This window comes from Lichenostomus cassidix, chromosome Z, assembly GCF_008360975.1.
Source record: "Lichenostomus cassidix isolate B80296 chromosome Z, HeHo_3.0, whole genome shotgun sequence".
Taxonomy (NCBI): Eukaryota; Metazoa; Chordata; class Aves; order Passeriformes; family Meliphagidae; genus Lichenostomus; species Lichenostomus cassidix.
In genome coordinates this window covers 39,800,438-39,826,679 of record NC_139511.1, presented here as the reverse complement: position 1 = coordinate 39,826,679, position 26,242 = coordinate 39,800,438, and the positions used below count along the sequence as shown (strand labels likewise).

At 38.3% G+C, this 26,242-nt stretch overlaps 1 protein-coding gene across 4 annotated transcripts in view; it reads left to right on the top strand.

Moving 5' to 3' along the window:
• Positions 1 to 26,242, top strand: part of LOC146424743 (transducin-like enhancer protein 4) — a 99,722-nt gene that overhangs the window by 6,542 nt on the left and 66,938 nt on the right. For all 4 annotated transcript variants that reach the window (XM_085043360.1, XM_085043361.1, XM_085043359.1 and 1 more), the window contains exon 5: positions 25,723 to 25,785. In XM_085043360.1, coding sequence (XP_084899486.1) covers positions 25,723 to 25,785 — 63 coding nt within the window. The remainder of the gene's footprint in view (positions 1 to 25,722; positions 25,786 to 26,242) is intronic.

Genomic DNA, 26,242 nt, shown 5'->3' with positions numbered 1-26,242 from the left:
GTGATGAAGTCATCAGTGATACTTTGCAGAAATTAAATACTTAGTGACAACTAAGTGTGGGGATTACAAAGGACTGGGTTTTAATTAAACACATTTTTCCATCACCATTCAGTCTATTCAAATTAGTAGTTTTAAGTATTGTACTCTCCTGCAAAACACTTAAATATTTTGTCAGATGGTGAATCAAATTAGTTGCGGCTAAGAAACTTGTTCGCTCTCATTCTTAAATCTGATACCAATTTCCTGTCTTTCATATCTCCCTTTCTGTTGACACAGTGTTGTATTTTTCCTTTCTCCTCCTGCCTCAGCAAATGCAAAATATTTCTGTCTTCCATTATGATCAGAGTATTAGGGTCCAGTTTCTTATTTGTATAGATGGCATTGATTGCTTCATTTAATGTGCGCTAAAGCTTTTTTAGTCTACCACCTTAAATTCCCCTTTCCTCCTCTCCTGTCTTTGAATTTCACTCGGCTGAAATTGAGCGATTCACCCTTTTTTATTTTCCTTCTCCACTGCCCCCCCAGCTTTCTAAATTCAATCATATAAAAAATCCTGAGGGCAGTTTATCACATTATGAAATACAGACAGCCCTGCAAACCACCTACTTATTATATTTTCTTTCTTTTTTTCACTTTAGTACAGAGGCATATCTGTCTTTATTTGTTTTTCTGGGCAGACAGCCTTGGTTCCTCTCAGGTTCTTTTCCAGATGTACTCACTGGATGCCCTTGTAATGGAAAGCAGGCAATAATGCAGTGAAGTTGCCCTTCGGCGTAATTGGGCCTAGTTCTCAAGATCAGGTTAGGCTTATTCACTTATTAGATTTGCGTCTCAAAGGGTTCAAGAGCAGGACTCCCTGGAGTCCTTGGAAGTACCCTAGTAATTGGTGGCCCTGATATTTGAAACCTTTGTGTATTTTTTTGTTAAAGCTTCTGTTCTTCTTGGCTGCTTCCAGCCACAGAGTATTTATTTTTAGAGAAATTTTTCACTGGAACAGAAAATGATGTGTGATGGAGTCATGACTCTGTGACTTAGCAAATTGATAAAAGGATAAACGTGCAGAAAGCAGCAGTAGTGAGTGTGCCTGTGTGTCTGGGGGCAGAGAGTGGGGAAGAGCATCTCTTTTCCCGCCCCTTGTGTGATGCTCATCATCAGTCATCCTGTGTTGATTTTGATAGAAGACTATTAAAGTGAAACCTATGGGGAATTTGTCATTCTGAAAGGAAAGCTAATGTAATTAGTACCAATTAAAGTACATTTAGTAAATTGGATTTAATCTTAATTAAGCCTGCATAATGTTGCCAATTTTTAACAATTATGTTTGAGAACATAATTAATTTAAATTTTGGTAACTGAGTAAATAGCATTAGACTGGTAGAATTAGTAATTTGTATTTTTTTTAAAGACAAGTGTAGGGTATGTTGTCACATCTGATGTTACAGCCTAAAATACTGAGCTGTTTTTTGATATTCTGTGTTATGATCAATACAGCTTCAAAATTGACACATTCTGGAAAAACCCATTCAGTTAGGAATTTTGGGTCACAGTATGAGCAGATATGTCTCTACAATTTTAAGTTTTAATATTAGCATAATGCTTGAGTGTGATCTAAGGATGCCCATTTCTTACTAAATTGCTTTTTTGACACTTTAAAGAGGTTCAGCTGATAGTTTATGAATGAATAGTTGATTCTCTGGTCTGTTTTTCTAATGTACTGTTAGTACTTGGAGGTGGTCATTTGCTTTAATTTCTGAAATTAGACTGTTTTAATGTTATGGTAAACAGTTCATTTAAATTGCTGTAATCAAACACACTTGCTGAATGTTTAATTCAGAATTGTAATTATTGCTTAAAATAAGTGTCTGTGTTTGGCTATAGACAAGAGATATTTGTGAATGGGTATTATGGAAAGTATAAATAAGATACAGCATTCATTTTTTATTTTATGTTTCTTTGGAGATGTCAGTACATAAATTCTTCTTCACACTTTTTGCCTAGACCGTCATCTTTGAACTAATTCACATGCTAGAATGTTGAATTTCAGCATTTTTTGAAAGAAAATGCAGCTCTTTCAAGAAGCTGGGTATTGAAAAATAAATGAAATGGCTTTTTAAGATCACAGGAAAAAAAAATCAGTCCAATCCATGTAAATTTTATTACAAGACTTGGGCAGCAACCATTTGAGTGCTGCTAAAATATTAATTGGATAGAAATGAAAGGGCTCTGCTAGCTGATAGGATATCATAATCATAGCTGCAGTAGTCGATGGTAAATGATGATAAATGGCATTAGGAACCTTTTAGCAAACTGTAATAACTACGAGGAGGGAAGCAGTATGGATTTGCATTATATCTGATACCCTCTAGTACCAAGTGGATTGCCAATACTGCTTGTTTAGCATTTTCTAAGGGCAATAGGATATTGATTTCTGTCTTACAAGGAATAGCTCTATTTTCACCATTGAAAAGTATTGCAGGTTGTTAAGAAGAAATTGACTTGAAGAGGCCTGACTGCTGCCCATCATGGAGCAAATAAAGCAAAACTGCCGAAGCATGGTGGAGCAGCGAGATGGGGCCCTCAGCAATTTGTTGCTATTAATTTACCATGCTCGACAGCAAATCAATCGGCATCTACTTCATCTGCTGGAGAAAGTGCTGTCCAGGGCAGATAAAAGGCCCTGTGTGGTACAGGGAATAGACTGGATTGGCCAAATGGAGGCTGCAGTTAATGTGTAAATAAGTGAAATCAAGGCCACTGTTGCCGAGAAAGCTGTTTTTAATTAGGTTGGGGCTTTATAGTGAGCTATTTAAGAAAGTAGTATGGAGAGTAAGGGGAGATTTATTGCTGACTGAATTAATATATGGGCTCTATGACATCCCAGCCTTTAGTCTGCTTGCTTCTTAAGCCTTAGTAAATTTTTTTTTTGGGGGGGGGGAGGTAAAGATGGGAATCAATTTGTTTAATTTAGGGCAGAGTTTTGACTGTTTTTCATCTTCATGGTGATAAAACACATAATTCATATATCATATAGAAATGGGTTTTTTACGCTCTACCTATGCAACAGAAAAATGCACTGTTTTTCCTCTTTATCTTTTGACAGTGATCTGGACTTGGCATGAATGTCTGTGTGTGCATGCATGTGTGGACTTTTTGTTTGGACACATTCGGTAGTTGAGTGTATATTGTCTTGCATTTGAAAAATAGCTGGAGAGCCAACTAAAATTATACTGGCTGAATTTGCTCTCTATTGTAAACAGTAGGAAAGATTTAATAGAGATATGGGCAGTGGGTAGTCAGAACTGAAGTGAAAAGCTTCAAAATGAGAGAGATTAGAAGTGAAATTTTGAAGACTGCAGCTCACACAAGACTGTTAAAGAGGAAGAGAAAAACAAGTGGCGTTTCGATTAAAGTCACAAAATGTAAAAAATAGGCTGTCAAATCAGTTTGACAACTGAGGCTTGTTTGTCCCAGTTTTAGGTTATTTAGCCTCTGAAGCCAGCAGAAAAGCTTAGAAGCTTATGAAAAGTTAGAAAATCTATTATTCTGGAGTTAAATCAGAAACCTTTTACTTGGTAATAACTGCTAAGTTCTGTAACAAGATTCTGTGCTTTCTTTTCCTCACAGCTGTTAGGCAGCTGTTCTGTGGAGAGGTCCTGGTAATTACTGGGAAGTTTGTTGTTGCCGCTACTCCGTGAGTTACTGTTGAAATAACCTTTCCCCTTGCAAGTGCAGAATAGCATGCACAATGAAAAGAACTTCCATACCATTCAGGTTTTGCTGTTCATCAGCAAAGGAAAGTGTGGTTTTCTCCCACTTGTTTAGGCAAATTCAGACAGATGCTTAAGACACAGGAAGTAGCACAAAACATGCTGAGCAAATGTTTAAATTAAGACATATGCTCTGTTTTTACTGGCAAAAGGCTGTGCTCTACAGTGCTTAAACATGAAAGCATTTTTCTATCTTTGAAAGATGCTAATTGCTGTGATGCTGCCTCACTGACTGTATTAGTTTATGGGCTGACTTGCAATTACAGAGGGGACCAGTGGTGACCCTGTGTCAGTTTCACATATAAAACAGTCTTGTTTTTTTTTTTTAAATTATTTTATTTTTTAAAATTAAAGAAACTTGCAGTAAGGGAGGATGTTCCATTGAGAATCCCCAGCCCCTTTTGGGCAGCGGTAGAGGAGAGAGAAGGCAGAGGGAGAGAGAAAGGTGATGTGCACCTTTGTAGTGAGAAGCTCCTCTCCTGCCTGGCACCACTGCTGGTTCTTTGGGTTGTCCAGCAGGGCTGGAAGTACAAGTCAGGCATAAGACCCCTTCTGAGCAATCAGGACTTACTACCCACCAAGAGAGAGAAGCTGCATCACCATTTTGTATATAGCTTTTGCACTGTTTTGTGTGGTGAGATTTGCCTTCCTTTTCGGGGCAAAAAAGATGTGCTGAGGTCATTCAGCACAGGAAAAAAACATTAATTAGCAGATAGGTTTCAAAGTGAAGTATTACTTTGCTAGGATGCCTAGGCTTTACAGCATTTGTGCAAACTTGATCGTGCCCTACTGTGTATGTGCAATGTGGTGCAGTTTTTAGTTATACACTCGCCTCTCTCATTACCAGTTTTCCTAGAGGACCTCTTTCAGGATGCAAAATAGACATTAGGAACGTAGAATTAAGACTGCAGAGCTGATTGTAAAGCTGGTTTAAAAGTGTTTGGCTGCTTGTCTCTGAGTGAAATAACTTTAAACATAAGGATTCAGGCATGTGAAATAACTACCATTGTAAGCTACTTGAGATCCTGATTTTGATTTATGTTACAAAAGGTGAAGAGGGTGCTCACAATGATCAATCACAGTGAATACCATAGACTTGGTGCATTAAAACTGGTGAATGAATTTTATCATTAAGGCTGTCAGACATGGAAAATTCAGAGTTATCAATTTGGTCTTACCTCTTTTTTCTTTCTTTTATGGAAAATTGTACTGTTTATGGACGTAAGAGGGAATTGAGTTTATCAAAAGTGTTGGTCAGTTTGTGAACAGTGCAATTATAATTGTTTAAAAAGTCACCTTTGTGGTCTATAAATTCCATGCATCTTGCCACTGACTTTCAGAAAACCTGTATAACCACAAGGTGCAGTGGGAGCTGAACAAAGATGATAATGTGAAACATGGCCTATATAAACAGATAATTGCAAATAACTATCAGATGACAAAAGTATATCTTGAAGCTGAACCTATCTATTGTTAAGAAATGCTGTTCTGTGTCAGAAACTGAATGTTTTAGAGTTAAAAATTAATTTTCATGTTAAAATGCAAAAATATGAAATTATTTTAAAAATGCCTATTTGTCTTTCTGTTTGCCTGTATTTTCATAAGTTTCATCTTGGTTCAGGATGATACTTTTACAGTTCCACTGGTACCTAGTGGAAGGTGTCTCAGCCTTTAGCATGGGGAGTGGAACTAGATGAATTTTCAGATCTCATCTAACCCAGACTACTCTGTGATTCTACTTCGAGTACTTCTTATCTGAATTTTTTCCCTTGATATAGTTTGTCTTAGTAGTGACACAAACTCTGTAGTTCAGTGGGACAGAAACAGTTTTGGCATAATGTCAAGGGCATAGGTTGTTTTTTTTTTAAATAATAGTTTTTAAATAGAACTGAAATATGTCACAAATAATAAATGGAACTCTAAACAGTGATTTCTTGCCTGTATGAATAGGATTTAGACATAAAAATCATCTTTCTTAGCCCAGGACAGGTATGTAATGCTCTGGTATTGAACACTGTGGTGTTATGGCTAAGACACTTAAATGTGCAAATGTCAGGCCAGTCAAAGTTATAGTCCCCGTAGTAAACTTGAATTGGTCTCTTTATGGTTATGTAGTTGTATGGTATGCTATATTGCCAACCCCAAATGTTAAATCATGCCAGTCACTGGAATATCATGAGATTGGCTGAAAATTAATAATGAAATAAACATAATACATTTTGAGTTCTTTTTGCTTTCACTCCAGTTTTAAGCTGTTGAACTGGTCTTATCTCATGCTTCTTAGATTTTTCTCTGGTGTTCTTCCATAATTGTTTTATTTTGCAGCTAAGGAGTAAAACATACCAAGATTCAGGGTAAAACCAATGGAGCTGAGTATGAGATACAGCTGACAACTTTTTGTCATAATTTCCTGCTCTCAGAAAATGTGTGAGGTGTACTCTTCTAAGAAAAAATAGTACCAAACTAAAAATGTGTACAGAGTCTTTCTGGAATGCTTGTTAAGTTTTTGTGTCATAAGGTGGCAGAGACACGTTGGTGGCAGTTCTTTAGAAGTAGAGGAAACACAGAACATAGTTTTGAGTGGCGATCTTCTAAGTTGGCCTCTCTCTTTTGGTCTGTTTTAATAGTTTCTCTGCAGAATCTTACACTGCCAGAGGTTTTTGACATTTTCTGCATGAGATTCAAATTCTTCAAAGGAGAAAAGCTTTTCACTGTTATGTATGGGATGTGAAACACTGGCAAGTAGAATGTATGCTTTTCTTTTTTCTTGTGTTTGCTTAAAAAACCTTGGCAGAACATCTCAAAATTGAGCAGAAGTAAAAATTTGTCCCTTTCATGCTATAAAGAATCTGTGCAACATTAGGTCCTGCCACTAGATTTTGTTTGGTATGTGTTAAGTACTCTGTGCATGTTCTGTATGATTACTGAGAGAGTTTAATTTTTAAAAATGCTGCTCTTCCCTCCATCTTAAATATAGTAAACCTCTTTTATATTACTCTGCTTATGTATGTGGCTTGACTGCTTGGAAAATTTGCAAATGTGGAAAGCCTCCTCTGACCCCGTTCTGGCTTACCCCAGAAAGAAATGATTTCCCTAGCACTGAGTAGCCAGTGATGGAGTAGCACCTATAGAGGACATGATGAAGCTGCTGCTGAGACATCAGTAGGTTTCAACTACTGGTGTAACCAATGAGGAAGATACGCTTTAGCAGGAGGGTACTTCAGAGAGCAAACAGGGTCCTATCCCTTTGTCTTTTCTTGCTTCGACAAGCAAGAAAAAGTAAATCAACAAATCAACAAATGTAAATCAACAAATCAAAACAGAGCAAAGCCAATACATGCTTTTCTGCAAATACTTAAAAAAGTGCTGTGTTACTTGTAGGCACTGACAGCAAATACTTTTGAAATTTAACGCTGACAATTCTAAAACCAAGAAACACAGCTGGGTCTGTTGTGTCCTCAAGGAAATTGTTTTACTCAGAACTCAGGGGTGCCCATGGGGTTACAGCAACAGGCTTAGCTGGTGATGAAGGAAGAGCAGGTAACCTGAAGCCCACTGAGCTAGTGGTCCTACAAGGACCTCAGTGGTGAGGTCCTTGTAGGAGCTGGAAGAAGGCTTGTGTGATGGTGCACAGACCTCAGAGTTGGGAAAGTTGGGGTTACAGGATGTTGACAGTTGCTCCATGGCTGAAGCTGTTGTTTACCATGTTAACTTGACAGTATTATTTCATATTATTCATAAGGCAAACTTGAGAGAGCTTTTAGCTGGGGATTGAGGAAGACAAAGCATTTTGATCACACTTCTTTCTCAAGTCTGTTTGCTTCTTGACAGGAGAGGTGGATCTTTGTTTTTGCTCATTCCTTAAAATGAGATAGACAGTGGGGCTTCCAGGTTAAATATTTGGATGTCTGCTTAATCCATTTTTATCAATAACTTTTATGTGCTGGTTAACCAATTTCTCCTATTTATCATTCAATTCAAACATTACTTCTTAAAACCAGCAGGAAAACAGAGCAATCTTTGAGCAAAGTTTTTATCTTTGAGCAAAGTTTTTATCTTATCTTTTTATCCTTTTACAGGGGTGAATAGGAAGTTTTCAGCCATGCCTTGTATCTGAAATGATTCTTTTTGAAAACACAGTGAGGTTTTCCTATTAATAAATACAAGGGAGACGAAATAACTGTAATGCAGTGTAGCTAAGGCTTGGGGAAAGGAGCACACTTGTGACTGACGGTGCTTGTGACAGTGCTGACATGTGTTTTCACCTGTCTGCCTTGGCAGATCTTGTGTTGGGTTTGAAGGGGACAAGCCACCATCTTGCTACTTGACAGCCAAGAAGCCAGTGGCAGCATGGACTCCGTGTGGGCATTTTAGTTCAGCAGCTGAGCCAAGCTGTGTCATGGTTTGGGTTCAGAGGGATGTGGGTTTCCGCTGGATTTGTGTGGTGGTTGCAGGAGGCAAGAGTTCAGTATTTATTTTTCATGAAGCACCATGGATCTGCAGAGAAAAGTCAGTGTTGCTACCTGTTCTGTTTTCTGCTCTAGATACCTGCTGATGCTGATCCAGGGGCTTTTCTGCCTCAGATCGAGGGAAGAGGCCATTTTTAGTTTAGGGCTTGTGACAAATTACCGGTTGAGGTTTCTCCAGCTGTGAATTTGTGAGCTCCGCAGCCCTTTGCGAAAGTTTCGTAACATTCCCTGTGCCTCTTTCTGAAATGGTGGTGATATGTATGTGATGGGGTGTTATCTAAGATTTAGTTTGTTAACATCCATTCTTAGATGACAGATTCTAGAGAATCACAGAATGTTGAGTGACTATATGTTTGCTGTGGAGGGAGGTCTCCTTCCAAACCCATCTTTACTGTGTAACAAGGTCCAGCAGGGCTTTAACTGCTATGTAATTTCCTTTGTCTGTATGCCCCAGAGATTACTAGGAGATACAACACCACGGGTACTTGAGTTGTCCTCCTGTCTGCTATTCTGTTTATTGTATTTGGAGATAGAAGTTTGACATAGCGGAGTCAGGTCTTGTGATAACATTTGGACAAGAAATGAAAAGAGAATAAGGCCAGAACTGGCCAAAACACTTACACTGGATTTTTCATTTGATGGAGAAGACAAAGAAAAAAGCCTGTTTGGAGGAAGCTGTTTAATTGGTTTTCTTTTCACGTCTCCTACTTCCCTGCAGCACCATTCACTCCATATGACAACCATCCATGTTCTTAGTGCCCTCTTTGAAAGATGGTAGTGTGCTGATGTGTAAAAGAGAGTCAGCTACAGCACCTCTAATGTCTGCTTTCTGTAATTTTATAGAGCATGTGACTAGATGCAAAGTAGGTGTTTCTTCTTAAAATATACATCTTCAGTCTTGAATAACACGTTAAGATTTTAAAGACTTTGGGCATAAAACACACCCCATATGCTTGTCTCAGTGTGTTAAAAAAGGATAGATTGTGTATTCTTATTCTCAATTTGACCAGTAGACTTTCTGTCCCAATTGCAGAAGGCTGTCACAGTCTGAAAATATCACTTACAATTTTTATCAGTACTTCCCAATTTCTGGTGGCAAGCTGTATGTTTTCTTTCTGTCTTGACCTAAACAATATCTACAACAACAGCAAAACCAAGCATTGATGAGGGTTTCCTGCTTATTTGTTGCAGTAAGGAAATATTCTTGGCAACTTCATCCAAATGTCAAAGAACGTTTTGTGTCAGAGTTACTTGTTAACGTATTTACTCTTGAAAAGCAAATTGTGTATAAGTTGTTGGTTTAATTCATTCAAGAGTAATACCCTGCTTCTTTTTCCTCTCTCTGTTTCCAATTTCTTCTAGAGGTGGCTGTTAAGTAAAACAAAGCTAATAAGGTGTCTTGGATGTGAAGGACATGAGAAGCACATTTTCCATTTTTGTCTACAAGGCATTTAGTTTTCTTCCCCTCACAAAGTTCCCTGGTTTATTACTATAGACTGGTGACACCAAAATTGCATCCTGTTTCACTTGTTGGCAGCATAAGAAAAAGTCTTACAATTGTGTACCTGTGACATCCTGGAAATTTCTGGGGAATGGTTTGTTTCTGACATTTTTTTCTAAACTCACAATCTACCAAGGATGAAAATAGTTTTTGTTCTGAGGTTTGATCATGTATATAGAGATGTAAAATGCAACAGCAGCACAAGATTGCACATGAAGAGAGCTCCCATGAGCATACATGTGGTTGCTTTTTTCTTTCTGAGGTTGTAGGTTTCTGTTTGAGGACAAGTTTAAAAATTGACATTAGAGGCCTTGTTATTATACACATAAAGAACCTACTTCCACGGAAAGACACAAGACTGTTCTTTGCAGATACAAATGTCTAGTTTCTTTGCATATGCAACATTTTTTTTTACAGATATGCTTGCAGTCAAATGGACATATCGGTCTTGTGAATGTAGAGAGTTATCTTTTGTCATTTGTTTAGTTGCTGTTAGCTCTCTTTTCTTGGAACTCAGGTGTGTATTTTGTCTAAAGCCTTGATTTTTAACATGCCTTTGTGTAGGTGAAAGAATCCTATGATAATCTTAGTTTACACATTTTGAAAGAAAGATGCCACTGTAAGTATGCACTGCATTAAGGGTCAAGAGGGTTTTTTTTAAGCCTGTGACAGAACCTGAAAATCTGTAAACATGGAAAATGCCTCTTTGTATTAATGTGAAGCAAGGCAGAAAGCTCTCAGGTAGATGAGATGCAGCTGCTGGGGTCTGGAGCTGGGGGGGGAATCCAGTACAAGTTTCTGGACTATGCTGTCAAGGGATTCCCGTGAGACTTTGGATGAGCCACTTTGACTGCTCTGTGCAGTGAGATGGGACCAATGCTGTGGGCACTTTTGCATCACTGGGCTGCAGGGCTGGCTGAATGAGGGCAGAGGAATGCTTGAGGTGTATGGTGTAAGTTAAGTGATTCAGCACAGGGCCAATGAAATCTGGCACAGATGGAGGGTAGCTCATAGGGGAATGCTGAGTTTGCAGGAGTGTGTCAAATCTCTCATTGCTTGAAGTCACCAGAGCTGGTGCTGACAGGACATGCTGCTTTGGCTTGGTAGTTTCAGAATCACTTTTTGAAGAGAGGCACCTAATCTTTATATCAAAATATAAGCATAGTATGGATTTTTCTTAAACAAAAAAATGGCAGAAGGCAGCAGTCTTGATTCATCTTAGTTCCGCTTTTTTTTTTTTGTCTACTAGCAAGACTCATGTTTCTTGTCTCCCAGGAAAATGACTGGTATACCCAGCAGAAAACTCTCTGGTTTGTGTGAGATCCTCAGTGGTCCAGTAGAGCTGCAAGAGGAGAGATGCATGCTGTGATGTGCCCCCTGGAAAGACTGTGGCCAGCTGCACGAGTTTTAATGGGTTACAGTCCTTGCCCGAAACCTATTTATGTGGCTTAGCCTGTGGTGTTTTTTCATGTGTGTTGATTCTAAGCAGGAACTGGAATAGAGACTTTCCTTCTCCAGGGCAAGAATTGGGTCTGTCTGCACTTTTTACAGCAACCTACTAGACAGGGAAGGAGAAGTAAAGAAAGCATTGAAATAATCTATGTAATGGTCTGATCAAACTGTTTAACCACTAAGCTGTTTCATAGAAGTCTGTCTGATCTCCAGTCTATTTTTTAAATGTGTTGCTGCTGTATTTTATGTGTGAATAATTCTGGCAGAGATTCTCAGCTCTCTGGGGAGCATGGCTGGAGAAGCATTGAGTTCCAGGGACAAGGTTTTTGCAGGGCTGAGTTGTGGGGATGATACAGAACTTGATACTGTTGAGCCAGAGACTTAATAGGGTTGGTGGGTAGCTTCAGTGCTGAAGGTGGAAACTAGTGTGCAATTTTGGTGACTTCATCACTGTGTTGTTCCTGAGTGGGGAGACAAGGGACTGAAGATTATAGTTTGGGATTTTTGTGGTAATGTGCTGTGTTTTTTGGAGGATGCAAGGCTACATTTACATAGCTATAAGTAAGGGCAGAAGCACCCATGTGCTTAGGAATTCTAGAAAATCCTCTTGAGTATCCTCTGTTGCTAACTTTCTGCTGAGTTACATGTCTAGTCTGCTAAGACATTTTTAAAAATCTCATTATGTATCTTCTGGAGACTTCACCTGTGGCTTTCACTGCTTCAGATCTCTGTCTGGGAAGTGGGAGTAATACTGTTTCCTGAAGCATAGCCCTTACCAGAGGGGATTGTTTGAAGAGCAGTGTGTTAAAAAACAGGAGGTGAGATGCTATTATATGGGAGTCACTTAGAAGTGGCTGTGTTTATCTCATAGGGCAGTATGCTTGGGGCAGAGTGCTCTTTCCCAAGACAGTTTTGTCCTCCTTTTGCTTCCCGTGTGAATTCTGCTGTCTTCCATCCCAGCTGCAATTAACAGGCTCCAGTAAGGTACCTTTCAGTGGTAATGCAGTCAATGCTTTGATTTATATTGAGGCAATTTGCCTGTGGTAGTTTATCTTTTCAGCCTCTTTCCTCCGTCTGGACAATGGGGTAGTATGACTTTTTTTACCGGGCTGGGATTTTTTTGGGGAAAACTGAAACAAAATGGCTTGCCTTCTGGTAGTATTCGTGCCACCTGTATGCCCAAACCTTTACAATGCTTGTATAGCTATACTTGCAGTGGTTGCAGCACTGTGGATCTTGATTCTCTGCTACAAGCAATTACATTGTAAAGTTAGGGGAAATACCGGGTTTGATACACTTTTCTGTGCTGGGTGGTTCTATGCGCAACTGTGCAGAATTAGTCGGAGGCAGGCTCATGGTGTAGCTCTCGAGTAGCACGTTTCCCAGTCTCTTTAACCACAATTGTATTTTTACCTTTTCACTAGACAATGAATCTCTACAAGGCTCTTTCTCGAGTTATTTGTTGCAGAGGTTGAAGAAAGGAAGGTAATGACAATGTGAGATGTCAAAAGATTAGGCAAACCAGCTTCTTATTCAGTAGTGAGGATCACAGCTTTGACTGAATCCTCACTCCTCAGTATATGAATACCCCTTACACATGAGAGAAGCTGTAAATGTAATTTGAGCATAAATGAAAGTTGGACTTTTGAAAATAAGTACTAGTTGAGGACTCTCTTCAACATAATATAAGAGAAAGGTTTGATATCTGATTCTCTCCACTAAAACACTGCACTGCTTTTCCACTTTGGTGAAGAAGTGGAATTTAGGTGGTAAAGCAGGTCCCTTTCTGTATTCGAGCATCACTTTGCTTCTGCCCATCACTTTGCTTCTACTTATCGTGGTCACCCTTCCTCAGAAGGGAGTCACTTTGGATGCAGAACAGCTGTGAATTTAACAATACTATAATATCTCTCCATGTACAGCCTAGGTTAGTCAGTAGAGCTGGAGAAAGTCTAATTTATAACCATATCAAATGAGCGCTACACAGGTTCTGGGATGGATATTGAGAGTAATTTTGTATCACTTTAGACTGCATTGGCAGAAAATGGCATCTATTTTCAAGACTTTGTTTACCAGTACAGAGTTAAGATAAAGTGGTGTTTGGTGCATGTGGATGGTGTTCAAGAGTATGACTGAAGTACTCACAGGTGTGCTTTTAACCACTGTTAACAGACATGCTCAGGTCCTAATAACTGCGGAGTTGGCAAGGTTTTACTGTGCTGATTATTTCTGCATCTTTTTGGGCTACTCTGTAGCTAGTTTAAGGCAACTTTGGTTTTGCGTTCAAGAGCAGAAGTTACACTTGTGATGGTAGAAGTAATTGTATCCCTTGTTGTTGACATAAAAAAGAAATGTTTTCTCACTTCTCTTCACTTTAACCCACACTTGGTGTGTTATAGTAGTGAAAATAGACTTATTTCAATAAATAAATCAGTAATTTTAAACTGCTTTCACTTTATATTGAAGTGTAACATTTTCAAACTTATTTTCTCATCTTCACTGAAGCTCACACAAAGGAAACACAGTCTGAGCTATCTGCTTGTCATCAAACCTATTTTCCTTCCTACTCCTCCCAGCTTTTTCTGTTGCCTTTGTGAAAAACAGATAATGATTTTACACAAGCAGGTTTGCAAACAGTCAGTAGGTAGTTCAGTAATTTTAAGGTTTCCTTTCTTGTATTTCTGGCAAATTTCTAATGCAAACAGAATAGCACAACTAAGTCTCTAATTGTCATAGGAAGCTGCTATTACAAAAGGGAATAATTATCATATTGTGCAAAACAGATTTTCATAAACCAGAATATGTCCAACCTCCATGTATTTTTGTGGGTAAAAATGTTAGGATTTGAATGAGTATTTTTCATGTAAATGCTTGCCTCAAACCTTTTTGATTAAAAGAGTGGCAAGATTACAGACCTAGCAAGCTAAATATGAAATTAAGAAGCCCAGAGACTGCATTTTGGTAAACCATAGAATTACTCCATGGCAAAAAGCCAGAAATCCATTAAATCCACAACAAGCTGGGCACGGAAATGTGGTTTTGCTGTCTCTCTTCCTGTCTGCTATAACTGAAGAAACATACATTCTTTCATGAGTGTGGGTTTTTCTTCACAGTTTTGACCACAGCATTTAATTTATTCATTAGACCAGTACTGACTTGATATGTTCACCGCTAATTTACACTAGTTTTTATTTATTTATTTATTTATTTATTGTTGGGAATTCAGTGTGCAGTTGGGTATTGGTGATTTGATTTACCGGATTTCTACCAGGTGGCACTAAAGGCTAGTTGAAACTCTAAGCTAAACCAATCATGATGCTAAGCTGAGAGGTGAAAAGTTTAGCATATGATTGAAACCAATACGGCTTGGTTGCAGTGAAGTGGAGAAAGTGAGACAGGGTGCCTTACCTTGCCCAGAGGACTATTGGTATCTAATCAGATGAGTAGCTTGACAGAAATGCTGCTGCATGGTGTGCTCCCTTAACTGTGCTCTTGTTTTCTGACTCAAAGGAGCGTTTAGAAAAAGTCTCATCTTGGAGATTTTGTGTGTCTAGGACTGAAGTTTTCCTTGCACTTCAAGTGGGCAGAAGATGGCATTGGTAGTGAAAGGGGTCAGCCCCATGGTAAACTGGGTCTGGGATGGGGCTCGTATTTAAAAAAAATAATTGTTTTATTTGGAAGTGGGCTCTTTGTTTTAATGTGGAAAATTCATTGCTTAGTTCACCACATGCCCACAAAAATGCTATCAACAGAAAGATGGGACAAACAAGAGTAGCTGGATTAAGGCAGAGCCTCTTCTGTTCTTATGCCAATTTAAAGTGCATGTGAAGCAACAGTGAAAGCCTTCTCTCTGTTTCTCAAGAGCAGATACAGCATTGTTGGTGAGTGTGTAATTCATATTTGTGGCCCAGACACCTTTTTAGTATATAAAATGTGGTATGTCATGGGTGTGAAACTGGAACAAGATTGTGAAGGAGTCTTGTTTTGACTGATGCCTTTTTTGATATGAACATGTTTAAGGAGAACTGCTTTCATTGCATGGTTAATCTGTTTAGAGAGTTATTTGCCCCTTATATTTGCTTACATTTGACGTGTTTTCCATGTTCTAGATGTTTTTATTAGAGTTTGTAGGTGTAGTATCATGAAAACATATACATATGGTGTGTCTTGAGCATTTGTCTGAAATTAATGCAGTTCACAGTAGCTCTCCACACAAAGTGTGATCTCACAGGAGTGACACATGGAGAATGTTCCATGAAATCTACATTTCCTAACTAGAGCAAGGTCTTCTTGCCCCATTCCTCCTGTTCTGCTTTTTAGGCATTTTCTTAAACTTTGCTTTTCTACAAAAAGTTATTTTATATTGAAATCCCTTTTGGATTAGGAGTATTTGAAAATTTTAAAAATGCTGATGCAATTTAAAGATAAATGCCATTTAGTGTTGCTTGACTCAGAGTCTGTCTGTTCTGGTAGGAGTTTTACTGGGGGAATGCCATTCAAATGAATTGAACATCAAGATGTACTTAGTGTATTCAGCTGTCTTGGACAAGAAAATTTTGCGAACATATTAAGCATGCATGTCTTACAAATGTCTTAGCATTTGCTTTGCAAATGTGTCTTCTTAGGAAGGCTAAAAGGAGAATTGTAAACTGCCTGATTATTTTACATGTATTTACCTAGTGAAACTACCACTTGTTAGGTGGTAGGATTAAATTACCTGTTCTTTCATTGTCCTTCACATAGGAAGAAAAATAGCAAGAAATCGGAATTGCAGAAATGCTGAAATCCAAATAGTTATTTTCAGCAGAGGTAGTTATGATGAATGCTGATTGAAGTTATGAGCAATGGCAATTTATATCAATGTTTTCTTCTCAATAGAACTTGGAACTACAGTCTTTTTTTCTGATGTTCCTCTTCAGACAGCAGTATTCTGCTGCATCAGGAGTCCCTTCTTGTTGAGCTCGTTGCTCCAACAAGTCTTTTACTTAAAAAATATGAATATGAATCAGTATCATCTGAGTGGTGATAGAGATGTGTGAAATGTGGAATATCCGGTCTTTACTTATTGGATGATTCTGGCCAGCTCCCCAGCTGCATGTTACTGTCCCTCTTTCTCTCAGGGCAGCCCTGCTCCAGAGACAGGGAATTAGGATCCTCACTGGCTGTGTTATCCATTGTATGCAGTGTGGTGCAAACTCCTGGTGACAAATTGCCCTTCAGTACAGGATACTGAGGGTTTTCATCTGGAGCTTCAGTAGGTCTGTGGCATTGCTGTCTCAAGCATGAGGAAACCATGAGCCAGCACCTGAAGCTGAAACTTGCATTTAAATTCAGAGTAAAGAAAATGTGTCCTACTTATACACGCTTAGTATTTTAGTAAACTTTCACTTCTAGAGTGTTGATCTAACAAACAAAAACTGCTCTACATCAGAAAGGGAGAAAAGTGTCATAAATGTGTTCTGTTTCTCAGATGATTGCACTATTCCAGCAACTGGAGCTTGATAGGGTATGAAACATTTCTTTATCTTGAGAAAGAATTAGCAGGTATTATACTTCACTTGGTTAAAAATGTGAGATAGTAACATGCCTTATTTCAATTTCTGTCTTTGCAAGGATTCAGAATTGAAGCTTGATTATATCATTGCCACAGAATCCACTGCCCTGTTCTTTTATCTCTTTCGTGGACATTGTTAAAATTGTGCTGTTCTGTATTGGCTTAAAACGGGCAGTGTTTTTGTCTATTATTTTAAATACTAAAATCTGTTACATTAATCTGTAGAAATTACCTCTGACTGTTGCTCATTTTCATGGTACAACAGGATGGTCAAAATGGAAAGTGAGTTAAAATGCTGTTTCTTTTAAATAAATACCTTTTTTCTTTTTATTTCTTAAGCTAATTGATTGCTGTTTGTAATGTGTTGTGAAATTGCTGGGTAGGAAGAAGAGAGGAATGATTGAAGGCAAAACACAGCAAAGTTTTCAAATACTCTTAAGAATTCTTGTAAACAGAATTAACAAATCCACCAAATAGATCAGTGTGCTTATTTCCACTATTTTCTTTTCTGGAAGCAAGTACAATCAAGTGTGACTATCAATGAATCAGACAAGCTATGGGCTCCACTTTTCAGAACCTGCAGGGCTGAGTCAGGTGAAACCAAAGGTGGAAGAGAAGTAATCTTGTTCCTGATGCAGAAGGACTGATTCCTGTCTTCCAGATGAATTTGGAAGAAAATAAACTTGAATTCAGCAGTCACATGGTATTTCTTGTTTTTATGGGTGACTTCTGACTGCTGCTTTTATCAGTTTCTTGATTGCCTTTATGTAGTTCATTAAAACCCGTAGCAACACAATACTTGCTGGAGAAGCTTAATTTTCTTCCTTGTCAGAATGTTGTCTGCTGCCAGTGATAGCAGTGCTTTCTGCAAGTATCAAGACTGAAATGTATAACTTTTTAGGTGTAACTGGAAATCTGTCACCATCTTCACAGTTCTCAACTGTGGTGGGATATCAGCTTCTAAGTGATTAACATTTGAAGCATGCTGCTCCAGAGCAAGCACTGTAGCCATAATATAGACAGTGGATATAGGATAACAGGTGCCTGTAGCTATTTCTGAATCTTCCTTTGTGTGTATTTGCAGATGAAAGTGAAGTTCTGGCAAGGATCAGAAGTGGATATTGGCAGTTCTGTTTTGTACTGGGAAAATTATTTCAGTGTATATTTTATAGTAACATTTTTTAAAAAAACCATCAGAACCCCCTTTTGTACGCACAATATATGTAAATTTTAAAAGCATGGTTTCTTTTAGATTAAAATGCTAGATACTTCCATCTTTTCTGTGAAATGTTGCCTCTTAATATTTTTTTGGGGCAGGTAAGGGCATCTCAAGTTAAACATAAGCCTATTGAGAACAGGGTTTTACTCTCTCAGTCTTTTGCTTTTCTTTGTTTAATTTTTCATGGTATAACATTGAAACTAGTGATCGGCAGTATTTCTTTCTGACTACTTTTCGTGCCACCCCTGAGAAACAAAGTACAAATGAACTTGTGTTGTAAATAAATAAATAAATAAATAGGAGACTTTTCTTCCTTTGCTTAATTAAAACTGGACACTAAAACCAATGTATGCAAATAGTTGCTAGGACAGGCTCAGACTGGCTTGTGCCGTTTCCAGCAGGTGCAGAATTGTGGTCAGACTCCTTGGCAGGGTGTGTGAGAGCAGAAATTGAGTAGTAAGAGACTGGTGATTGTTCATGTGCTGCTGTCTTTCAGCAGTTGTAGGAAAGGTTAAAATGGGAAATTCTGACCTAATTGCAGCTAGGAGACGGATGTAAAATACTGAACTCTGAGCTGAAGCTGCCTTAGTGTGATGCCATAGGTCTATAAGCTTAAACAATTTTTTTTTCGGTATTTTTTTTAAACTGTGAAGTCGCATCCTTCAGTTGGTGGAGAGTGGTGGAAACTTCTCATCCCTATGTAATGAGGACATATTTCACAAAAAAAGTATTGCTGTGAAATGCTGAGGATTGCTTGTAGGTGAGGGCATAGTACCTTATAGAGGACTTCAAAGCTCTACTGACGGAAACAGCTTTCCCGTGGCAGTGTCCTTTTACTTATTTCTGTCTGATTTTTCAGCAGCTGTTTCCTGCTGCCTTTGAGGAGGGGAAATTGAAGCCAGTCTTTGTCATTTCAAGTTCCACTTGCAGCCTTTTTTCTGGAGGCTCTGCAGGTACATGTGTCAGGGCAGGCCAGGATGCAGCTTGGTGGCTGCCTGAGCAACTGAGGAACTTTGGTAATCTCCAGGCTGTGCATTACTGTTTCCCTACTTGCTGATACAAGTTGATATTAACAAAAAGACATCGACTTCATCAGGTGACAGGCTTGATGCATGTTTATATGTCATCCTACTTGACTTGCATTTTATTGTCTTAATAATGAATGATTCAGTATGTATCCTTTCATGCTCAGTTCAGCTCCATGTGATTCTTGAGACATTAACTAAAAGCTGTGTCTTATCGATGTGCTTCAGCAGCCCACAGAGTGGTATGTACATTAGCAAATTTATTTTAAGTCTGCCGCTCCAGTTTATTGCTTATGCTTCTGTTTGTAGTATTTTGTGCGAAATAAGCAACTAAATTAACTTAAAAACCACTAAATTAACTTGCAAAGGGAAAGTTACAGCACTTCATGAGACTTGCTGGGACACTTGTGAAAAGGTTGGTAGGAAAGTATGGTAGGGAATAGTAGCTGTGATTACTTGGCAGTGTGTTGGTGGGGACTACATTCAACATGTGTGTGCATTGCTCAAATTGTATCTCCTAAACATCACCATTTGGCTTAGTGAAGGAGATCTTTTTTGTTTAGTATCCTTTTTACCATAGAAGGTAAGAAGGTTTTTTTCTTCCACTTGCTTTGACTACAAGACTAGGCTCTTTGTGTCTTGGTTTCCAAACACCATTCCTTTTGGGCTGAAGAGAAATTTGATATTCAAGGCTTGTGGTATTTTTCCTCCAGTTCTGTAGAACTGAAGTAAGCACTTCCAGACAAAAGTCTGTGATTAAAACAAAACACATTCTTCTTTATGAATGAAGAGTTAATTTTCTGTGAAATACTAAGATGAGCTTTTTTGCTTGCTTTATTCAGAATCATGATATGTTTCATACAGTGTAATAATGTTTTTTTGTTCTCGCTAATTTGTGAAATGCTTGTTTAGGGTGTGGGCATGTGTTCTTGGTAAGCACTTAATAAACTAGATTGATCTTTTTGGCAAAGCGTGCATTGTGTAGAACAAATTAAACCTGAAATAACAGTTGTTTCAGATTATTTTTCTGAAAGCGTAATTGCATGTATTCTTCTTCCTACTGGCTACTGAAATGGGTTTCCCAATAATGTTTTATTATTCTGTTTTATTTCAACAATACATATATAGTGGTTTTGTTTCCATTCCACTGACAAACCTAGAGCCTCTGGTGGTACTTCTTTACCAGCAATTTTTTATAATTGTAATAACCATGGAACTTTGTGAAATATAGTGGAAATATTTTCCCAAAGTTTATGTGCTATAAATAAAATCCCAATTTTCTTTTTTCCACAGAATCATTTATGGGTTTTTTTCCCCAGAAAAAGGGAGTGCAAATAGATATTTTTAAGCAACAAATTTATTCTGAACTCCCTATCGGTTAGAATATTTCTGAACACTTTAATATTTGGAGTTTATATGACTCTTGCTTCTTTTCTAGTCTCCATCAGTGCTAAGAATTTGGACATATGCTAAAATGCTAATTAAGGCACTTGAACATATTCAACTGAGTGCTTATGCCCTTTTTTAACTGTGTGTGGCAAGGGTAAATTGAATTAAACACTACATTGCCATCCTGAAAGGGATTTAGGAGTGTAATGGTCCATCACATGCTCCTCTCTACCTACGGCTGATAGCTATGGAGCCATGGTTGTATTCCCAGGACCAGCTTTACTGTGCTGCCTTCATAGACTGGGTCTCCTCATGTGATCTCAAGTATAGTCTGAGGCTTATCTTTGAATGTTTTTCAGAATGCTTAATAGGAAATTGTGAACTTAAGGTGTCAGGTTTTTGGGTGTATTTAGGACATTTAGTTCCATTTAACCACAAGGTCAAAAAGATTTTGTTGTCTGAATCAGAAACCTAAGCTGTTGCTCTTGTGTTGTATTCCTGCAACAATGCTGAGGGACAGTTAACAGTTACAGGACATCATAAGTTTACTGGGATCAGATTCTGGCACAGTAATTTTATTATTTCTTCATAGTCAAAAAGAAAAAAGCTAACATTGTAGTTAATATTTAATCTTTCTCATTTTAAAAGTAATGTCACGTAAGTGGCTATGAAGGGAGATCAAAACTTTTGAAATAGTGTCTTGTAGGTGTCTCCCAAAGGATGCAAACAATACAAGCTTGCATTTCATAAGCAAAAAGATGATTCGAGCCCAAACCTTTCCTTTCTGCCTTTCCTTCATCTTTTCTGGTTCCATGCTGGTGTGTTTTTATGCAAAACCAAGCATCTTTTGTGTTCAGGGAAAGGAGTAATAGAAGTGTCGGTGTTTGTTAACAGATTTGACAAACTGTGGCAGCAAAAGCTATCTTTTTTATATTTTGGCATGAACAGTCACCCTTTTATTGGGCCGTTAATGCTATTTCAGAGCATCATGCTGTATCCACAGGCAATAATTTAACAGTTGTTTATCAGGAGCTTTCATAATGCTTTGAATAGTATTATAACATTCAGTAACACTAACAACAGTATTTCAGAATCTGTGCCAGTTTACATGGGATATCTGTGAATATAGTTGTTTGGGGATGCATGACCCACATAACCTATAAATGTGATTGGAATTTACAGTGCTGGCATAGGCTGATGGATAGCAGATTAGAGCCCTGATTAACCATCTGATTCACAGGCTGGGAATATATTGTCCTAAGAAATATTCAGTAGATGCAATCAGAATTTCAAGTGGTCAGATGAAATTCAAGTGTGCTGTTTGCTTTCCTTCCCCCTCACCCCTCCTTGTGTTTTTCTTTTTAGGTTACCCTCTTACTCATTTATTTATTTATTTTATTTCCAGAGCTGGAAAATACTACTTTGATGAATCTGTTCCTCACCCTAAAGCTGTCTGTCTGTTATTCATCAGAAAGCAGGTCGCAGTTCAGTGAGCAGAAGAAAAGATTTTAATAGAAGCTGTGCCAAGGGCTGTAATGCATCATTTTAGGGCCCTAATTACATTACAATGACAAATATCAATGGTGACAACAGCAATAACCTACATCCTTTAATGGCTATGCTGGAAAAGGAGTTTGGGCACTGCGCCATCAGATTAGACTTGGTTTCAAAACATAGGCCATTAGAAGTGTGTGTGTCCACAGCATTATTGGCTGATAACTGAAGCCCAGTGGAAAGGCCTGTAAATAAATGAAGCCTCTCTAAAGCCTGGTCTCATGGGACAAAAGAGGTAAAATTAGATGGCTGTGGAAGCAGCCGTGTTTCCGAGGCAACTTTGGCTTTCCATGTGAGGAATTGGATGCCTAATTTTATGAAATCATGTTTTTTCCTTCTCCTGGCAGTTAGATTTATCATGAAAAACCCCTTGACCTGATGCCTCATAGGAAACAGAAAGTCTAAACTGCTATTCAAATGTAGGGTTTTAAAAATGTGTGTGATTGTAGAAATGTGGAGTTGTGCTTCATGTTGTGTTGTAGTTTGTACCTCAGGCAAAGAAGAATGAGTTTCCAGACTTCTTCCAGGGACACTAGGAACAGGTCTACTGAGATGCTAAGCTATGTCATGAGTACCTACACCTTCAAGCTTCGCAAGAAGCCCACTCGGCTAGCTTCTTTCTCTTGTATGTTTTGTGGAAGACACCCAAGCCTGTTGCTGTGACATTATCTCCTGCAGTTGCAGTGTTGAGACAGAATGTACTTCATATTTACCATGTGAAAATGTCTGGTGTGAGACTTTTCTTGGTACAGAACGTGTACCCTCCTATCATTTATGTGTGTACACAGTGTTTTGCTCCATGCCTTTGGACTGCCCGTGGTCTCCAAAGGCAGTCAGTCCGTGTCAGTCTCACTGTATGTCTGCAGTCTGCTGCTGCTCAGCTGGGCTGTGTCCTTGCTGCCTGAGTGTGGAGGATGATAAAAGGTAACTGTATGCACAACCATGCAACTGGGGATGCTCTTTGTTAGGGAAAGTGAAGACCAATTGAGTAAGGAAAAAATGTAAACACTTGGGATAGCAAGGGCTTTCTGGCTTTGTTGTGACTGGCCTAGTGGAGAAATGCTGCTGGGGAGTGTTTCAACATCACTTGAAGCTGTTTTGGCAAGCTCTTTTTCTTCCCATAGGCTGAGCTGGGTGCTGTCTCCATCAGCTCACTTCCCTACATACAGCATGAAAGGAATCACTGTTCTGCACTCCAGTGGGATTGACATCAAGAGATTTATTGCAGTTGTGTAGCTGTTCATATTCAGTCTCCTGTTTTCAGTTACTTACAGCTTTTTGGAAAACTCTTTTTAGTTGAATGTTTCACAGGTTCAGAATCTGCCAGAGGTGAATTTTTATATAAATACTGAGCAAATGTGTTTCAGCCACTTTTTGGCCAGAAGAGCAGTAGAAGAGAAACATAATTATGTTGGCGAGGGGGGGAGAGAGATGATCAAAAGAAAAACATAATAACTGAAATAACTTGAAATATCTATGGTTAAGTACCTTACTTGAGAAGAAATGCCTCAAAGTGAATTAAATAAAATTATTCTTGTTGACTAAGCTATATTCTAGCTGAACAGTAATTTACGGGTTTGATGGAAAAGCCAGTGAAGTTTACAGCCTGCGTTACCCACGAGGTCAGATAAAACAATTGTAACAATCCCTTCTGGCCTTAAAATCTATGAATCTACAAGCCTTTTAAAATTAGACACTGAGCTCCTGTGTGGCACTTGGAGCGAGTTTTGTTTGCAGTTCCTTAGGAGTGCAGTAAAGGTACCCAGCTAATGTAGCTGAGGTGGAAGATTGGTTTTCCAAAGGCTACCCCCTGGAGCTGTGCAGGAGGTGGGGAAGGTTGTGACAGGCATTTTAAAGACAGGGAGGAGCTGTTTTGCAGCGGAGGAAAGCATGATGAGGTTTTTTTTTATGAAGGCACATATGTGTGTTAAATGGCAGGTCAGAGTGGCTTCAGCTTATGTCAAGAAAGGGGCACTTCAGAATTTTCTGCTCTTGTGGAAAAGCATTGAATACTAAAATATATAGTTTTCTCTTTGGCATAAGGGCACTTGGGAGATTTCTCCAAAAAAATAGCAGAGTGGCTGGAACCCAAAATTTGGAAATGACTAAATTAGTGGTGCTTGAACCACTACAGAACAGGTGCTTTACAACTGTGCCTTGTATTACAGCCTACATTTCCTTAATCAAATACTGTTTCTTAAGTAATGCTGTGTTGTAGTCCTTTTTGCTTTGGACTCCCTGTTGAAGCTTAGATGCACACAACATGTTGCTCCCTGTGCTGCTCTGTGTAACAAGCAGTTAGTAAGTTTCCCTGTCAACCAGTATAGTGAATGCTGTCTGCTTAAAGGAATATTTAAGTTTTACATTGTGGGATATTTAATACTATAGATACCTTTGAAATTTGTGGGTAATTTAGCTTTGTGCTGGACAGAACATATTCTGAAGTGTCCTATAAGGTAACTATGCTACTGAATAAATAGAGAAGATGCAGTAGACAAATACAAAAAATTTATTAAAATGCATAAATTTAATGAGATGAGGACTTGCATAAACGGTGAAGACCAGTGAGGAAATACAAGAACAGTTTAACACAGAAGTTGCTATATAAATAGCCTAAGGGAATCTAGGTGGATTTCAGAGAAATGAGGAAGTTGTATTGCAAAACAGCATGTATTAACTTGTATGTATCACACAGTATGCACAAGAGGGCAGAGTTAGTTTCACATGTATTCTTACCTCTTGCAAACCATGTCTGTTGGTTACGTAGCTCTTTAACTGTAATATTCCTTGAACCCAGATTTATTTATATGGACTTCTGACTTTTTACTGCTACTTCTGAGCCCTTCTGATATACAGATTCCTTTCTATTCAAAAGATAACATAGCAAAAAGGCTGGAAGGTTTGCTGTTAAAAGAAGGCAGGCTAAATTGCATGTTGGTGTGTCTTCATCACATGATTCTTGACTTTGCAAGAGGAAAGGCATTCTGTCCTGTTGTAAAATGAGGAACTGATCCTGGTTAGAATTTAATGTAAGAAAGTTATGATTTATTGTACGAAAGTCTCTGTGGCTTTAAATATTCTGTTTCTGGAGCTGTAATTCGTGTGTTATCTGACCAAATCTTCTCTGTCTCTGTTGAGATTTGCAGATTAAATACACAGAATAGGAATTGATCTCCAGTATGAAAATAAAATGTTGTGTATTATTAATTTGTGATTACTGTTGTCACATGAAAGTAACCACTACTAACCAGTAGAATAGATAATAGCAGAAGTGTGTTACAAGACTGCAGTATTCCTTTGTGAAGTGTATGGTAGAATGATTATCAGTGTAGTTGTATATTACAATGCTAATGTTCTCATGATATGCACTGTTACAAGTAAATGGTGTATTTGTTCCCTTTGCTTGCAATGGCATTGCTTCAATTTGAAATTATCCTTCCTTTTGCATCGTAGGAGGGAGTTCAGTTGGATACACAGAGTTTTGTTTATCTTTTTTATTACATTTCCTGAAGGTTTTGCTCTTTAAATTCCTGAGATTGTGTAATCAAAATTAACTACTCTTTGTGCCAGTTCTAAACAGTGTTTTTTAAGGAAAAGGTTTTAGCCAGAAATTACTAGCTTCCTAAGTATTTTTGAATCCGCATCCAAACACTTTCGTTATTTTGAGAATATGTCCTCGCCAGAGGATGGCCAGAGTTGAAAAAACCAAACAAATGTCTCTTTAGGGTTCATGGATGACAGTCGCATTTGAGAATTTATATGATTTAACATCTTTTTTCTTGTCACTTGCAGGCAGAAATTGTCAAGAGGCTGAATGCTATATGTGCACAAGTCATTCCCTTCCTGTCCCAAGAGGTAAGTAGTCATTTGTACTGCTTCTGATTCTAAACGATTGCCTCATCGTATCTATTACAAAAGTGGGACTTTGTGTTGAGACTGTTTCCTATGAATCTCTTGGCATTTGTAGATGAATTTCCAGTATGCTGTTATCACTGTAACTTCATTATCTTCTTCAAGCCTATCATAATGTAATTTAAATATATTTATGAAATGGAATGTGTTGTAATGTTGAAGCAAAATTTTAGTTTAAATATTTTCCTTAATGTACAATATAGCTTCTCTTGCAATTGTGATTTTGTGAAATCAAAGACTGCTTCAAAAATGCGATAAAGGTGCAATTTGTGCTACATCCTTGGCAATGAACATTAAAGTTCAGCAGAAACTTCTGTTTTGGTACATGAGTGGTGATGTTCAACACAGCAGGCATGGAAACACAGCTTTTTTTTCTGCCTTTTTTCTCTCTGCATCCCCG